We start from the raw sequence: 14,883 nt of genomic DNA, 5'->3' as shown, positions 1-14,883 counted from the left end.
GTTCACACCGCCTGTACGTTTGCCTCGGAATCGCCTTTCGCCTTACTTGCTGAATGGTCACGTTACGTGGACGAAATTTTGACATATGCTGACGAGGTGACATATGCGACGACAGCATATGATATGCATCTTGCTGTCGAGAGTCTATGTTTCATGGAACAAGCCGAGTCTGAAGGTTGGCACTACTTAACAGGCTACATCAGCAATCTAACACTTGACTTCTTCAAACATCGACTGGTGCACAATGGACCATCAAAAAATAATCATGGCTCGTGTATCAGGGAAATAAAGATGTACATTTGTACTAAGCCCTTTCATTTCATTGTGAGTGAACAGACATGGAAGGATGTTTCTGTGTTCTCTTCTCCCTTGCGTGGCAGACGTTTTTGCTTGTTGTAGTGATCATCTAGCTAACGACACTTCCATCCCCTTCCCTTCAGCTTCATCAGGGCAATTGCAGCAAAGAAGCTGAACTGGAAAAATATGTTTATGTACATTCGTGCCCTTCTGACTTGCTTGTGGTACGCATTTGGAGTGAAAACGGTAAACCGAAGTGTTCTCGTGTTACCCTAACACGAAATGAAACACGCCAGCTGCAACAATGCTTAGAGACAGCCAATCTTACAAGGAGCTATTACGATAACGAATGCTCAGATGTATGCTGTTTGTGCTTAGAACGTGAGTTAAAACTTCGCCGCTGCCCAGGCAACATTTACTCTCTTGGCAGAACAATTGGTCGACATCACTCTGGCTATGGAATCTCACTATCTAAAAGGGCTGTGATCTCACTGTCCTTGTATCTAAATAAAAAAAATGTAACTGTTCGCAAACGTTTTACACTTCCTGTGATGGACTAGGAAAGCATTCCTTAAATCACAAAGACCTGGATGTCGCCACTGAAAGCGGGAGGCATGAAACTTTTTGTCTTTCCTCATATTTGCATTTCCATAAATGACTTGCATGTTCATAGAAAAGCATTATATATATATATATATATAGAACAAATAGGTTAATATATCAGACGGCTACGAAGTTGAATAAAAGTGAAATAATAAGACCTGGACTACAGATTACAGGAACGTTAACAAAAACTAATTTATTTAATTGGCAATTTAACACATAGATTAAAAAGAGAATGGTCGACGTTTCGACAGTGGCACTGTCTTCGTCAGGATCGTATGTGTATATATATATATATATATATATATATCCGTCAGGGTGAGAAACTCACCTCTGAAAGCCCAGTGCGAAGCCAGTGAAGTATTAAGTGAAAAAAAAATAGCATAGGCTCTTTGGCTGCACGTTGAACATATGTTTATAAGTCCATAACGTCGCCACACCAGCATTGGACAGCTGTGTGTGTGTAGTTGGAAGTTTAGTGGCGCGAGGGCAACTAAGGCCAAAAAGATTTGGACAGCTGTTTCGGCCTTATTGGGCCTTCATCAGCAATGCGTAGGTGGGCGACGTTTGAGCGAGTGGCGTCGGAAGGTCACGTGGAACGTGATGTCCTCCCGTCAGAGTGAGAAACTCACCTCTGAAAGCCCAGTGCGAAGCCAGTAAAGTATTCAGTGAAAAAAAATAGCATACGCTCTTTGGCTGCACGTTGAACATATCTTTAGAAGTCCCAAACGTCGCAACACCAGCATTGGACAGCTGTTTCGGCCTTATTGGGCCTTCATCAGCAATGCGTAGGTGGGCGACGTTTGAGTGAGTGGCGTCGGAAGGTCACGTGGAACGTGATGTCCTCCCGTCAGGGTGAGAAACTCACCTCTGAAAGCCCAGTGCGAAGGCAGTAAAGTATTAAGTGAAAAAAAAATAGCATAGGCTCTTTGGCTGCACTTTGAACATATGCTTATGAGTCCCAAACGTCGCCACACCAGCACTGGACAGCTGTTTCGGCCTTATTGGGCCTTCATCAGCAATGCGTAGGTCCACCACCACCTACTCCACAATTCATTACTTTGTACACATGTGGACACGCTGCGCCTTGGGAAAGCATGCGTACGAAGCTCACACGAACTAGTGGCACTGATCAACGATGTGAAAGCTGTTGAAGCTGATTTTTCAGCACAAAACATGGGACTCATCTTACTTCCAGCCAAGTACTTTAACGAACAAGTTGGCAGCCTGATGCGGAAGGAGGAGGTGAGTGATGTACTTTTATTTAAATTACAGAGTACATTATACAGGGTGTTCTTTTTTTTTGTTCGTCACAGAATGTTTATTTAAAAAAGCGAGCAGCGTAAAATAGTGTGATGTTTCGTCACACTATGTATATTTCCACACGTTCCACATTTTGTATATTTTTCATTCCAACTTCTGCATTGAAGAAACAGGAGTGAGCGCTCTTGCTCACTTTTGGAACGCGGGACTGGCATTGCAATGGGCCCTACTCGTGTCGGCAGCACAAAACAAACGACCATCGGCGGAGCTATCTCTAAAATCGGTAGGCGACTCCCAAGCAGACAGTGGCCAATGGCCAATCATTGGCGATTGATTGGCAGGTCTTTGGCCACCGGGGTCATTGGCCACCGGTGCTAAATTTGAGATCGGCCAAAGTGTGGCTTAGCAAAGTTTGTAACATGCTTGGACGACATATCTGGTACAAGCATTCTGGCCAAACCTATACCAGACGCCTATTTTAGCACCATGAGGTTTTGAAGGTGATAGCAAGCTGGAGAATTATGCGTTATAGTAAAGCATATGAGATGCTGCTGCAGTGCTGCTCGATTTTTTCATTGATAAATTGTACACCTTTGCAGCGAGATGTCTTCTTTAGCGCTGCGTATTTGTGAAAACGAGATATGAAACACCAACAAATTTGAAATTCACACGCGGAATCGTCGCAAGGCCGCTTTCAGGTAGTGTGTTGCTCCCGCAAACGAAGCCGGTTTCAGCGACATCGCGGCCACGCGTCCCCTGGCTATTATTGGCTGTGTTGGCTGATATCCGTATCCATATCCAGCGATTCAAGAAAAAACCGGTGCAAATGGTGAGGTACAGACGCGAGGTACAAACCAGGCTTCCGTCCTTCTACATCGGAGTTATCGACAACAAACACAACAAAGACCCAACACCCAACACCCAACAAAGACACAAAGACGTCAACAAAGTTGACGGCTATTGCACACTGTGTTTCAGGTAAGCATCACTAGTTTCTTACCCGGCCAAGTTGGTTCCGAATTTTTCAAAGTTGCAACAATACGGCAGGCGTTTGCCCCCATGGCGTCATGCTCCAGCAAATTTCGAATACTTCCAAAGTAGTCTTGTTGGTGCACGTATTTCAACATTCTTGTCCCGAGCTTTTCGTTGTGGATCTTGAACTGCATTTTGTCATCCCACAGTAGTTCCTGAGTAGCCGTGGAAGCCGCATCAGTAAGAAACCATGAAACACACTTTATATATCGGCGTTGAAAATTAGAAATCGCAGTAAAGTCTGTCTGTTTTGGGTTGTTGTGCTATGGCTTACACAGTCATATTGCGTAATAATGCCTCGCGAGAACAAATAGAGTGTCAGACTTTCGAAACTTAGAAGGATGGACTATTTACTGGTGCGACGTTTCAAATTTCTAGGTGCTTCCGTGGCCGCGTTTGTGGCGTCTTCACGTTCTGCTCCAGTTCTCGAAAAGGACCCACGAGTCTTTGGTGGCTAAAGGAAGTTTGCCTTCCTTCAGAGGTATGATAAATGTTATTACTTGCAGTACACAAGACTGTAAGCGCGCTATTTACTCTTATGGTTATCGAACACAAAGAAATTTAAGTTAAATATATTGAAGCTTTTCGTAAATTATTCTCTAAGTAAAGCGTATTTATGTGTACCAAATAAGCACAAGGCATGCGTGATAGTCTGTGAAAAGCCAGATACTACGATAGTTTCTTTCCTCTGTGTGTTTGTGTCTAATTAAGCCCAACCCTGTCTTTTCAACAGCTCATATATTGCAATATTTTGTGCTGAGGTCACATATTCGCTGTTTTCTTCTCCTATGTGTTCTCTCAGCGCATATATATTGTCTGTGATCTGAACCCTAAATATTGTTTGGTGTACCTACTCTGCTGTGGCCGTGCTGTACCGTGGCCGTCAAATCTATCTTATTCTCATTTGTGAAAGTACATGTTCTTTACAAGTGTTTATTATCCTTCCAGGTGGCCACAATCACTCAACCAAATGATTGTGGTTATTGCTATTGAAACTCAAATGAGGTCAGTAGCAATGTCTGAGAAATGTCTGACTCCAGCAGCTGTCGGAAATGTTTAAGGCGGAAACAGTTGGTCCGCGTATCTAAAGAGGCAAAGGCTTGTGTTGAAGAGGTAGATACAGAAGTGCTGTTGTCAACTTTGACGCAGAAGGCAGAACACTCTATACAGCACCATGATCATGATATCTTCACTTGAACCTAGCTCACCCTATTCTGCCCACACTGACCCACTGCCTGAGCACCAGCACTGCACAAGCGATGATGATGTACTTGTTCCTAGCACCAGTAGCTTGGACCACCATCAGAGTGTCTTTACTGATTTTGATGCAAACGGTAGCGAGGAGTCATCATCTGATGCCGTAAGAGTTGAAGGGGGCTCTGTGGATGCCAGTATTTTGTCACAGCTAAGGGACTGGGCAGTAAGCAACAATATCCCTCGCAGTTCTATCGACTCACTTTTGAAAATTCTTAAGCCCCGCATTCCTGAGCTTCCTAAAACATCACGAACCCTGCTTTCCACTCCAGATGAGACTCCTCTTGTACCCTTTCCTAATGGTAACTATGTCCATTTTGGCATTGGTCACAATCTGAAACTTTTGTTAGATTCACGTGGCGATGATTACAAGAGCCCATTGGAGCTGGCATTCAATATAGACGGTCTTCCACTTTTCAAAAGCAGTTCAACGGGATTTTGGTGCATTCTGGGGCTGCTCCACAACCGAACATGTCCAAAGAAATCGTCTGTCTTTCCTGTCGGCGTGTTCTGCGGAGAAGGCAAACATCCGGTGACAGACTTCTTAGCTCAGTTTGTGCAGGAGCTGGAATATTTGCTCCAATCAGGCTTTGAACATGATGGCAGGATAGCCCACGTATCTTTAAAGGCACTGATATGTGATGCTCCAGCACGGGCCTACATCAAGTGCATTAAAGGTCATGGGGGATCTTTTGGTTGTGAGAAGTGCGAGACAGAGGGAGAGTATCATGGGCGCATGGTTTTTCCTGACCTTAATTCTCCACTTCGTACAGACGAATCATTTGCAGCACAACAGCAACCGGAGCACCACACAGGGGTATCACCGCTTGTATCAGCAGGGATTCCAATGATCACAAGATTTCCACTTGACTACATGCAACTGGTGTGCCTAGGAGTAACAAAAAAGATGATCGAGTCTTGGCTGCATGGTTCAAGTGGATACCGGTTGCATGCAAGTTGTATCTCGGCTATTTCTGCACCTCTTGAAAAGCTTAGATCGTTTATCCCTTCTGACTTTCCTCGAAAATGCAGGGGGCTGAGGGACATTAAAAGGTGGAAAGCTACGGAATTCCGCTTCTTTCTTCTTTATGGCGGGCCCCTAGTCTTGCAGGACATCTTGCGTTCAGATATATACAAACATTTCCTCGTACTTCATGCATCCATTGCTGTTCTTGTGAGTCCACTGCTGAGGCATCATCTTGAGTATGCTGAGGAGCTTCTGGTATACTATGTTCAACAGTCTATGGCGCTCTATGGCAAGCAGTTTTTGGTGTACAATGTGCATTCTTTAATACATCTGGCAAACGACTGTCGATCTCATGGAACGCTGGATATGTTCAGCAGCTTTCCATTTGAAAGCTACATGCAAGTACTGAAACGCCACATACGGTCAGGAAACAAGCCACTTGAGCAGCTCTACAGGCGCATTTCGGAATTTGAAGCAGTAAAGCAAGCTGCTTGCGATGAGCAAAGTTACATGGGCTCGTATGTGATTGCCAACTCATGCCATGCAAATGGGCCTTTTGTTCGGGGTTACAGCCAGTATTACAGAAAGGCACGCTTCCTCGGAACAATAGTTAGTACTGGAAGAAGAGATAAGTACTTGCTACTTCGTGGAAGTAAGATCTTTGCTGTGTCCAACATCACCGTGGTCAATGAAAAGCCCATATTTGTCGGCAGGATTTTCAGGCACTATGAAGATCTGTACACGTTCCCGTGTGCATCTTCCTTACTCTCTGTCTTTGTTGTCTCTGATCCAGAGCATTCGCTTACGGTGCTCCACTGTTCAGAAGTCTTGGCAAAGGGCATGTGCTTCCCACACGGTGATAAACTAGCTTTCTTTCCTTTATTCCATTTTTCTCTGTACTAGAAAGTAAAGTCTGCTTTTTCACACTTTTTAGCTATCGAAGGGAATGTGTTTCTACTAAAGTGATTATACAAATTCTTTTTTTTAATAATAGTATTATCGAGAGTAAAAGCATACTCTCTCATAATTTTTAGTTTCCATCTTGTGGAGTTCTTGAATGACCGCAGCACTTATGTGGTATCGTCAGACTGGGTGTTCGAAGCGGCCACTGGACTATGTTCGTACTGGCCTTCAGAGGCCTCGAAACTGGAGATGTTAAAGCTTCTAAGAATCCATCATAAACCAGATTCGTCATGGAGCATACATGGAATCCGAATTCTGAGTACCACAGGTAAGGCTTGCACCTAAATTCCAGTAACTTACATATCAGATGCGCATTTCTTTCACATGATTTCTGAGTCCTGTAGATAATATCGATGAGGCGCTGAAGAAGCTTGAGAAGGCAGAAGACACATCAAACCTTGAGAGTAACGATGAACACAGTAAGAGAACAAGGAAACAACGGAAGCGCGTGATTATTTCTAGCAGCGAAAGTGATTCCGAAACCAAAGAGGAGAGGCAGCTGTTACGAAAAGCCGCAAAGCGAGGTGAGAAATTTATGTTAACTCTGACTAATATCATAATTGTTTCTATGAGTCGTAGTAAAAAATATATTCTTACACGTTATGGCGCTTCATTGTGTACTTTATTCAGCTGCACGTTCCCGCACAGTGAAAGAGGTTCGGCTTCCTCCCCCACCTTCTGTGCCTAATATTCCTCAAGACAGTCAACCTAATTTATTGGAGCACCACAGGGACAAAACTGTGCACAGGGAAAAGAGAGGGCATGGTATGCTTTGCTCTCTGAAGTAAATACCTGTTGAGCAATAGCCTCACGAGATTTCCCATTTTTCATGTAGAGTGCATTCGCTTGGAAACCTCTAGACACATCACATGCACATCGTCTCGCTCCCAGCCTCTTTCAGAAACTGAAGGAACTGGTAAGCACAGTACACTGACCGAGTAGCTATTTTACATTAAGTAATGCCTATCTTGCTGTACTCCAGGTAACCTGCACCAAAGTGCACGATTTGATTTGTTCACAAGTGAGGCAGACTTAATGAACATACATCAACGGGAGGAAGAGCTAATGAACGTCCATCAACAACCATCAGAACAAGTTCCTGGTAAGAACGTTTTTTGTTTTTCGTGATTTATGGACGTTGATGGTTGTTGATGGACGTTCATTAGCTCTTCCTCCCGTTGATGGATGTTCATTAAGTGTGCTTCATTCCCATGTTCATTCCCATGTGCTATGCTCTTTGAACTCAGCCTCACAGATGTCTACTAGAGCAGACGGCTCGCTGTCTTGTGCATCAAATGAAGTGAGGTCGCTACCACAACCTCGGCCCAGTAGTGCTGGTCCATCCCGCGGAGTGCCATCTTTTCGACATTCCTATGGTATCCGAAGTTTGCGTGCTTACCATCCTGTTTTCTGTATACGGTTGTAACATGAATTTATGCTGAAAATATTGCTTTGAACAAACAAATCTTTGCCAGGTTATTGTAAGCAATGATTTTGTGTCCACACTTCCTTGGCCTTAAGGTTATTTTTTCACAGGTGGGACACAACATAGATTGGAGGCAAGTGACAGTGGGGAACTGATGCAAAAAATTTTTGAAGCCATCCATGCACTGGAGTCCAGAATCAAAGGTGCACACGATTGTGCAGTTTTGTACTTCTTTTTCAGCACTTGACAGCAGCTATGCTGTGAAGAACGAAGTTAATTTACGACCTTGTGTTTTTTACAGTGTTTGAAAGCAAGACGTTTCTGCACACCAAAGAAATCTTGGTACAGCTACGTGACATGAAAAAAAACTGCCATTTTGGAAGAGCGCTTGTGGAGCTCCCTGATGAATGCCCGCAATTACCCGCCACAACTTTCCAACGGCTCCAGGAATTTGATGACTTCTTAGGACAACAAGGAAACATGACATCTATGGTAAATTTTGTTAAGCGCAGGTCTTCGTTTAGGGGGTGTAGGTGTCCTCTACTTACATGAGCAATCACAGCTGGTTAAGTTCGAGTTTCTGCTACGCACCAACGCTAACTTTTGAAGCATATATATGTATAGGTTACAGAAAGGGAGACAACGAGAGCTATAGACGGCTACAGAGTTGAAGAAGAGTGAAATAATAAGACTCGGACAACTGATTGCGGCGAAGTTAACAAAACTTGTTTATTTAATCGTTAAGTAAGCAGGTTTTATCAACTTCCTTCAAATCTGTTGTCTGCATCTCTTTTCATCTTTTACTTCATTACAACTTAGTGTCAGTCACATTTTTAATCTTTCACCACATAGATATACAGCTATATATATCATATTTGGGGTAAGGAACTTGCTTTCTGGAGTCAGGGGAGCGTAAATGATACTTCCTGTCACAGATTCTCCCAGTGCTCTGATACTTGGGGCAACTGTTTGAGATATGTGGATGTGGACCACAATTATCTGACCTCTATATTTTTGGGGGTTGGATGGGTTCTGGGAAAATCTTTGGCTTTTTCTTGTACTGCATTTCATGAAAAGTGTCATTTGTCTAATTAGCATTGTGAATTCATTGCAGATGAGATACTTTTCTGCAAAAGGAGGCACCGACGAAAGAGATGCAGTCCGGGCTCTGCTGCGCTGCATAGTATCAAATGACTTGTCTATGAACTGCAGTTGGCTGGGCTCACATGGTGAAAAACACTGCTTCTCCAAACTGGAAAATATTCTGACATTAATCCTTGGTACGCTGGCAACACTTACATTCCTATCTGCTTCATGCGGTGACAGTTATCAGTATGATGTTTGTAATCAACATGTAGGGCATTGACTGTCAGAAAAAACCTGGAATTGTCCGGGGATTTTATTTGAACTAGAAATGTCAGGGAATTGCTAGGGGAACTCAAAAACCAACTGAAACCCAAAGTTAGGGAAAATTGCAGAGTAGACTTGGCAGAGCGATACGATGTGAGTGTGTGTGGACGAAAAAGTAGCACAGGTTCGTAAATGAAACACAAGAAGCTTGCTGTTTCAAAAAATAATATATAGATCTTTAAGAATACGGATAAGTCCCTTCGAGTTTACTTTGTTCTGACTCAAATAACATTTATCAGGGAATCTAATTTTCAGTGATCATGGAAAGCCTGGAAAACTGTGTCAATAATTATGTGGATGCAAGTTTCGGTGTACCTCGTTGAAATGTGTGTTTAAGCGTAGGGTTTAGTACAGTGCACCACTTTTCAGTATCAAACTTGGTGTGTCCATTCACAGTAAGCGACATCTTCCTAGCATGGGGGACACATCTGCTCATGGTTAAACCCTAGTTTCAGCTAGATGTACTTTTAATACATGCTTCTGCTGTACACGCTCTAGTACATGTTTCTAGTATAATGCTTTCCTCATTTGGTGTTCCTAAAAACTTCCCATCTGTAAATGCTTGCGTCTTCCACTTGGACTACATGCCATTTAGATATAGGGAAAAACAGACAACCAAATACGTTGAAAGTATGGTATGATCCTTGTGTGATGTCTTATGATGCTTCTTTTACAGGTTGTGTACGCATAAACTTTGAGGGCATGACGGATGCTGCGGTTAAGACGACGGTGAAGAAATGGCTCTACTTTGCTGCAGACAGAAACGGTGGACGGTCACGACGGCGAACCCGAAAGGAGACTGCGGAATAGAATTCTATTTCTTAGAACTTACTCCTATTTGTTCTTACTTCTATTAGTACAATACTTCCTATATTCTTTGAAACTGTACGTTTCGAATGCGTTTTTTTTAACTGCACGAGAAGTACGCAATAAATATGATGATCGTTCCATACTTCACAGTGTTTTCTATTGTATACACATAGACACACAGGCACTATGTATAATATATAATTACATGGATATATAGATTAATATCCACATTTGGGCTAAAGTTGGCCAGCCAAATGAAATCCAATCTTTGGCCATTTTGGCCAAAGGAACCAACGCCAAACCGGAAATGTGCTGTACAGCCAAACTTGTTTCATGTTTGGCCACTTTGGCTGGCCAAGTTTGGACCAACATTGGGCTACATTTGGCATGTCGCTTGGGCTTTGCATCATTCCTCCAATGTGGAGCGTCGAAACGAATTAAAGTCTGTGCGGCGGCGAGGAATGCCCTCTGCACGGGATGACCTGGACGAGGACAAGATTTTGCTGAAGACGCCGCAACTGCATATACATAGGGGACAGTATTCCCTGGGAAGCTGCCGCCATAGAAAGGCACATCGGACGGCGGGCACTTGACACCAGGGTAGGGGCGAGGTGCACAGGTTGACAGCTTAGTCTGTTACCCGTAAATACCGAGTAGTGGACGAACACTTAGGAGGTGCCTGGTATGGTCCAAATTCAAATTAGGCCGTCCACAAGCTGGAGACGTTTAGACTGGGCTCTTCAGACTCGCGAGGGTCGTGGCCCAAATGTCACCCTTTTAAGCGGAGGACACAAGGAAATCCAAAAAGAGGGAAGCCGCAGCGATTTGGTGAAGACACGGCAGAAGCCCCGTATCTTCAACCGCTATATCACCAACGGACGCAGCCTTACTCCTGACTGGCGACGTGCGGACGCCGGACCCCACTTCACAGCAACAATACCGTGGGCTTGCCACAGGAAAGGGAAACGAAGAGAAGGCTGTGAGAAGTCGACGCCGTGGACGACCCAAGCAAGAGCCGGAGCGAGGATTCATTGGTGAGTCCGGAGCGCACCCAGGGTCCATGTCGAGCTAGAGTCAGTTGTGGTATATTGACTAAACAGTTCTTACTTTCAAGAGCTGTGCTGTTGTTGCTGTCACTTACACTATGTCTCACCCAAGGGCGGACCCTTCGTATAAACATATTAGTAAGACTTCGAGAGTCCCTCGAGTCATCACGTTGGTTGCAGCGTGGCAGCGGTTGGATCCTTGCTTTTGGAAAACAGAAGAGGAACGTTTTTTTTCCCTCTTCGGCTGAGACTGGGAGTTGGGTGACGTCGACGGGGTGATTTCATTTCAATTCAGGCAAACCCGTCCGTCGAGGTCCTTCAATTTTCCTACATGTTTTTTGTGTGAAAGTCATATCTTTGTGATGAACATTGGCACAAATCTCGATATTCAAATCGGAACGGATGCCGAGAAAAAAATTTAAGCGCGGACGACGGTGCCTCATCGGAGCGCACGACGGAGCACTCCCTCCGAAGTTTGAGACAACCCTATACGCCCTACGTACAAGTGACGGGGACGACATTTTTTCTACCCGTTGTCTACATACCGGACTGTAACTGTGTGGCATACGCTGATATCTACTACCGCCCTTTCGCGTGAGAAAAGATCGCAAAAACACCGTAGAGCGCGTTTTTGCGTGAACTTTGTCGCCTTCCTGTCGGGGAAGTGGACAGTAGACCAAAGTGATTTTACACTGAAAGATAGCACATTAAGTGCTCTTTCTAACGGTATGCTGTTAAAGATCGTGAATGATAAAGCTAAGGCGGTATGAGAGAGCAAACCGGGATTACCATCGAAAAATACGCCGACTTCACGGATCGATTTCTCGAAAACCCCACCTTTAATTTTCTCGAAAAAAATATCATGTATTCATCATTCTATTGTCTTTCCACCGGTATAAATTTTGTAGGGACTAAAAAACATTTGACAACCATTACGGAGCGAAAAGGCGACACATGGTACGCAGTGACATCTCACAGGCGTACGGCTGGATTAATACATCGCAGGCGTGCGCTAACGTCTGTATATCCACGTTGCCATTTTATTTATTAAAAGTTGGTGTACTGTATGGCAGATGGAGGTTAATGTAGAAAAAAGTAAATTTATGACCTTCTCTAGGGCGAAGACGCAATACTGTAATACCTACGTATTTGGTGAGTGTAATCTGGAGAAGGTCATGATATATAAGTACCTGGGGGTTCATCAGTAGTATGGGATCAGCTCAAGAAGCCGGCAAGCCACACAGTCGCCTGGACGCCATTAATTAGCAATTAGAGCTAATTGGGACCCCCCACATTAATCAGCACCCTCCAGAGAGTCATTACACTAATTGGGGACCATCTAAGACACGTCCAGACCACTGTGTGAGTTGCCGGCTACTTGAGCTGATAAAAAATAAAAAAATAGGTAGAAAATAAAATGAAAAGATAGAAATAGAGTGGAGAGAAGGAGTTTAGTTGAAGATCAACGACGTCATCTTGAAGAAAGCGTCCCGGAACGGCCGCTGACCGTCGCCGGGCGACGGAGCACAGAGGCAGGTTGCAAAGCATCGCAGCACCAGTTCCGCACATCCTGTGACGTCAGCTGTGACGTCATCATGGCATGTCTGGGCAAGTTAGGACAGCTCTGGACATGCAGGGAGAAAAACACTCGTAATACAGAGGCTGGGAAAGCAAGAGTATGCAAACCATCATTAGCTAACAAGAAAAAACAATTAGTTACACAACAAATGAGCCCACCAGAACAGGAGCGCAGAACGATGCGACTGCTCCATCCGAGAGGCAGGCAGAGAACTGACTCGTAATGGTTTTTCTCCTGTATAAAGCCCCGCGGCTGCATCCCCTAGCGGTTACTTTCTCAACTAATCTCACAACAAAATTATTAAGAATCACGCCAGCGCTACTCCCGTTCCCAAGGCAGAAGATGATAGAAAATGCCGGGGATGCCCGGACAACAGCAACCAGCACCCGACGTGCACGGGCACGAAAATCGCAAACAAAGCGGGAACAAAGTTGACGAAAGCATTAGTTACGCAACAAATCACCTCACCACAGCAGGAGCGCAGACCAATGCGACTGCTCTCCGTGACAACCAGCCAGAAACTGAGTGAGCGCGGGGAGCGCACGTCTGCTTTCTGCGACAGCCGGAGAGAAACTGACTGGGGCGCCGCTCCGCGGCCGCTACGCATACGCGCTCCTAGCGCCCTCTGGGGTAACCACCACCGACGAGAGGCTAAGAGTGAACAGCATTCCTGCGCCCTCTTCTCTCGTTGCTCATTGGTCGTGAGGCTAAGTGAGAAGAGCATTCCTGCGCCCCCTGCTGGCCGTTCTCATTGGTCGTGAGGCTAAGAGAGAAGAGCATTCCTGCGCCCCCTGCTGGCCGTTCTCATTGGTCGTGACGTCATCATATTGTCTCAGGGCTACCCTGTTTTTTTTTCCACTAATGCTCCTTTGGTCAATCTACAATGAATCCACAGTATGACGTCATCATGCACCTGCGTGGCTCAAGGACGCGTACGCTCTAGACAGGGGACCTATTATTTATTGAATCACTATCCCATGATTATTTCCTTTATTCTTCTATAACGATTGCATAGGAAACTATTGCAGAAGAGCACCATGCATGAAAGCTGATCGTAGGAATTCCAAAGTCTTACTAAATGAGACTTGCAAAAGAACAAAATATCCTAACACGTAACTCCATCAACGACAAATAAGAGGACTAGGCACTGAACAAATCAGCACAGAGTACGGGTAACCAGGAGCGCAGAACTCAGGGCAGCACTATCGTCAAGACAACAATGTTCCTTGTCAAAAGAGAAAAAAATACTAAGCGTCAACAAAGGAAAGCATGCATATCGGGGCATGTCAGGACACGTCAGGACAAATCGTACGACTGCTGGGCAACAGAGGAAAACAAACACTTGAACAGAGTGAAAAAGGCACTCACCATCATTTTTCCTGTTCACAGCATTCCCTCATTGTAAATCCGCTCGTCACAAAATCCACCTGCATCGTCGAACACCATTCACCAGTGACGAACCACACATCCGCACCCCATCAGAGGCAGACAGAACCCCACCGAAGCTACGCTCTTCCACTGACGGCCAACGCCAGGAGCAGAATTTGCGTGTCGAGACCCGTCAGTGTCCAAGAGAGAAGTGAATCCTTGCGCCCCCTGCTGGCCGTTCTCATTGGTCATGACGTCATCCTATTGTCTCAGGGCTACCCTGTTTTTTTCCACTAATGCTCCTTTGGTCAATCTGCAGTGAAGCCATGGTATGACGTCATCATGCACCTGCGTGGCTCAAGGACGCGTGCACTCTAGACAGGGGACCTATTATTTATTGAATCACTATCCCAAGATTATTTCCTTTATTCTTCTATAACGATTGCATAGGAAACTATTGCAGAAGAGCACCATAGACAAGAGGAGATTGTAGCATTTCATTCCCAAAGTCTTACTGTACAGGAAAAAAAATGGTTCAGCAAGACATAAAGTCACACACCTGTCCCCCTCGCGGTTACTCTCTGAACTAAATGAATCGCAAAATTATTAAGAATAGCTCTACTCCCATTCAAGGCAGCACTATCGTCAAGAATATGCCTTGTACAAAAAGAAAAAAACTACATGTAGAAGGAAAGCATGTCAGAACAAGCCCAGGCATGTCAGCACATGTTTGTCAGACAAGGGGGGAAAAAGCGAAAAGAAACAAAGAAGGAAACCAGCATCAAACTATTTCTAAGCACACGCACTCCTCTTATTCAAAAACAGTGCTCATCATAAATCTGCCCAGGACAATACACACTATTTT

General features: G+C 44.7%; 1 protein-coding gene and 2 long non-coding RNA genes across 3 annotated transcripts in view; all 3 read left to right on the top strand.

Moving 5' to 3' along the window:
* Positions 1 to 14,883, top strand: part of LOC135386951 (uncharacterized) — a 91,242-nt gene that overhangs the window by 47,449 nt on the left and 28,910 nt on the right. The gene's annotated exons all lie outside the window — the stretch shown is intronic.
* Positions 3,596 to 6,629, top strand: LOC135386950 (uncharacterized). The gene is made up of 3 exons (XR_010420732.1): positions 3,596 to 3,676; positions 4,144 to 4,200; positions 6,451 to 6,629. It is a non-coding gene; the product is annotated as an uncharacterized LOC135386950 (long non-coding RNA).
* LOC135386949 (uncharacterized) lies at positions 6,718 to 10,033 on the top strand. The gene is made up of 9 exons (XM_064616420.1): positions 6,718 to 6,903; positions 7,010 to 7,144; positions 7,215 to 7,295; positions 7,362 to 7,481; positions 7,627 to 7,755; positions 7,916 to 8,008; positions 8,107 to 8,297; positions 8,920 to 9,085; positions 9,892 to 10,033. Exons 4-9 carry the CDS (start codon positions 7,415 to 7,417, stop codon positions 10,023 to 10,025), a joined length of 780 nt encoding a protein of 259 aa, XP_064472490.1. The 5' UTR covers positions 6,718 to 6,903; positions 7,010 to 7,144; positions 7,215 to 7,295; positions 7,362 to 7,414; the 3' UTR covers positions 10,026 to 10,033.

This window comes from Ornithodoros turicata, chromosome 3 (genome assembly GCF_037126465.1).
Source record: "Ornithodoros turicata isolate Travis chromosome 3, ASM3712646v1, whole genome shotgun sequence".
Taxonomy (NCBI): domain Eukaryota; kingdom Metazoa; phylum Arthropoda; class Arachnida; order Ixodida; family Argasidae; genus Ornithodoros; species Ornithodoros turicata.
Note: the sequence above shows the minus strand (reverse complement) of the source record. Positions and strands in the feature narration are given on the sequence as shown.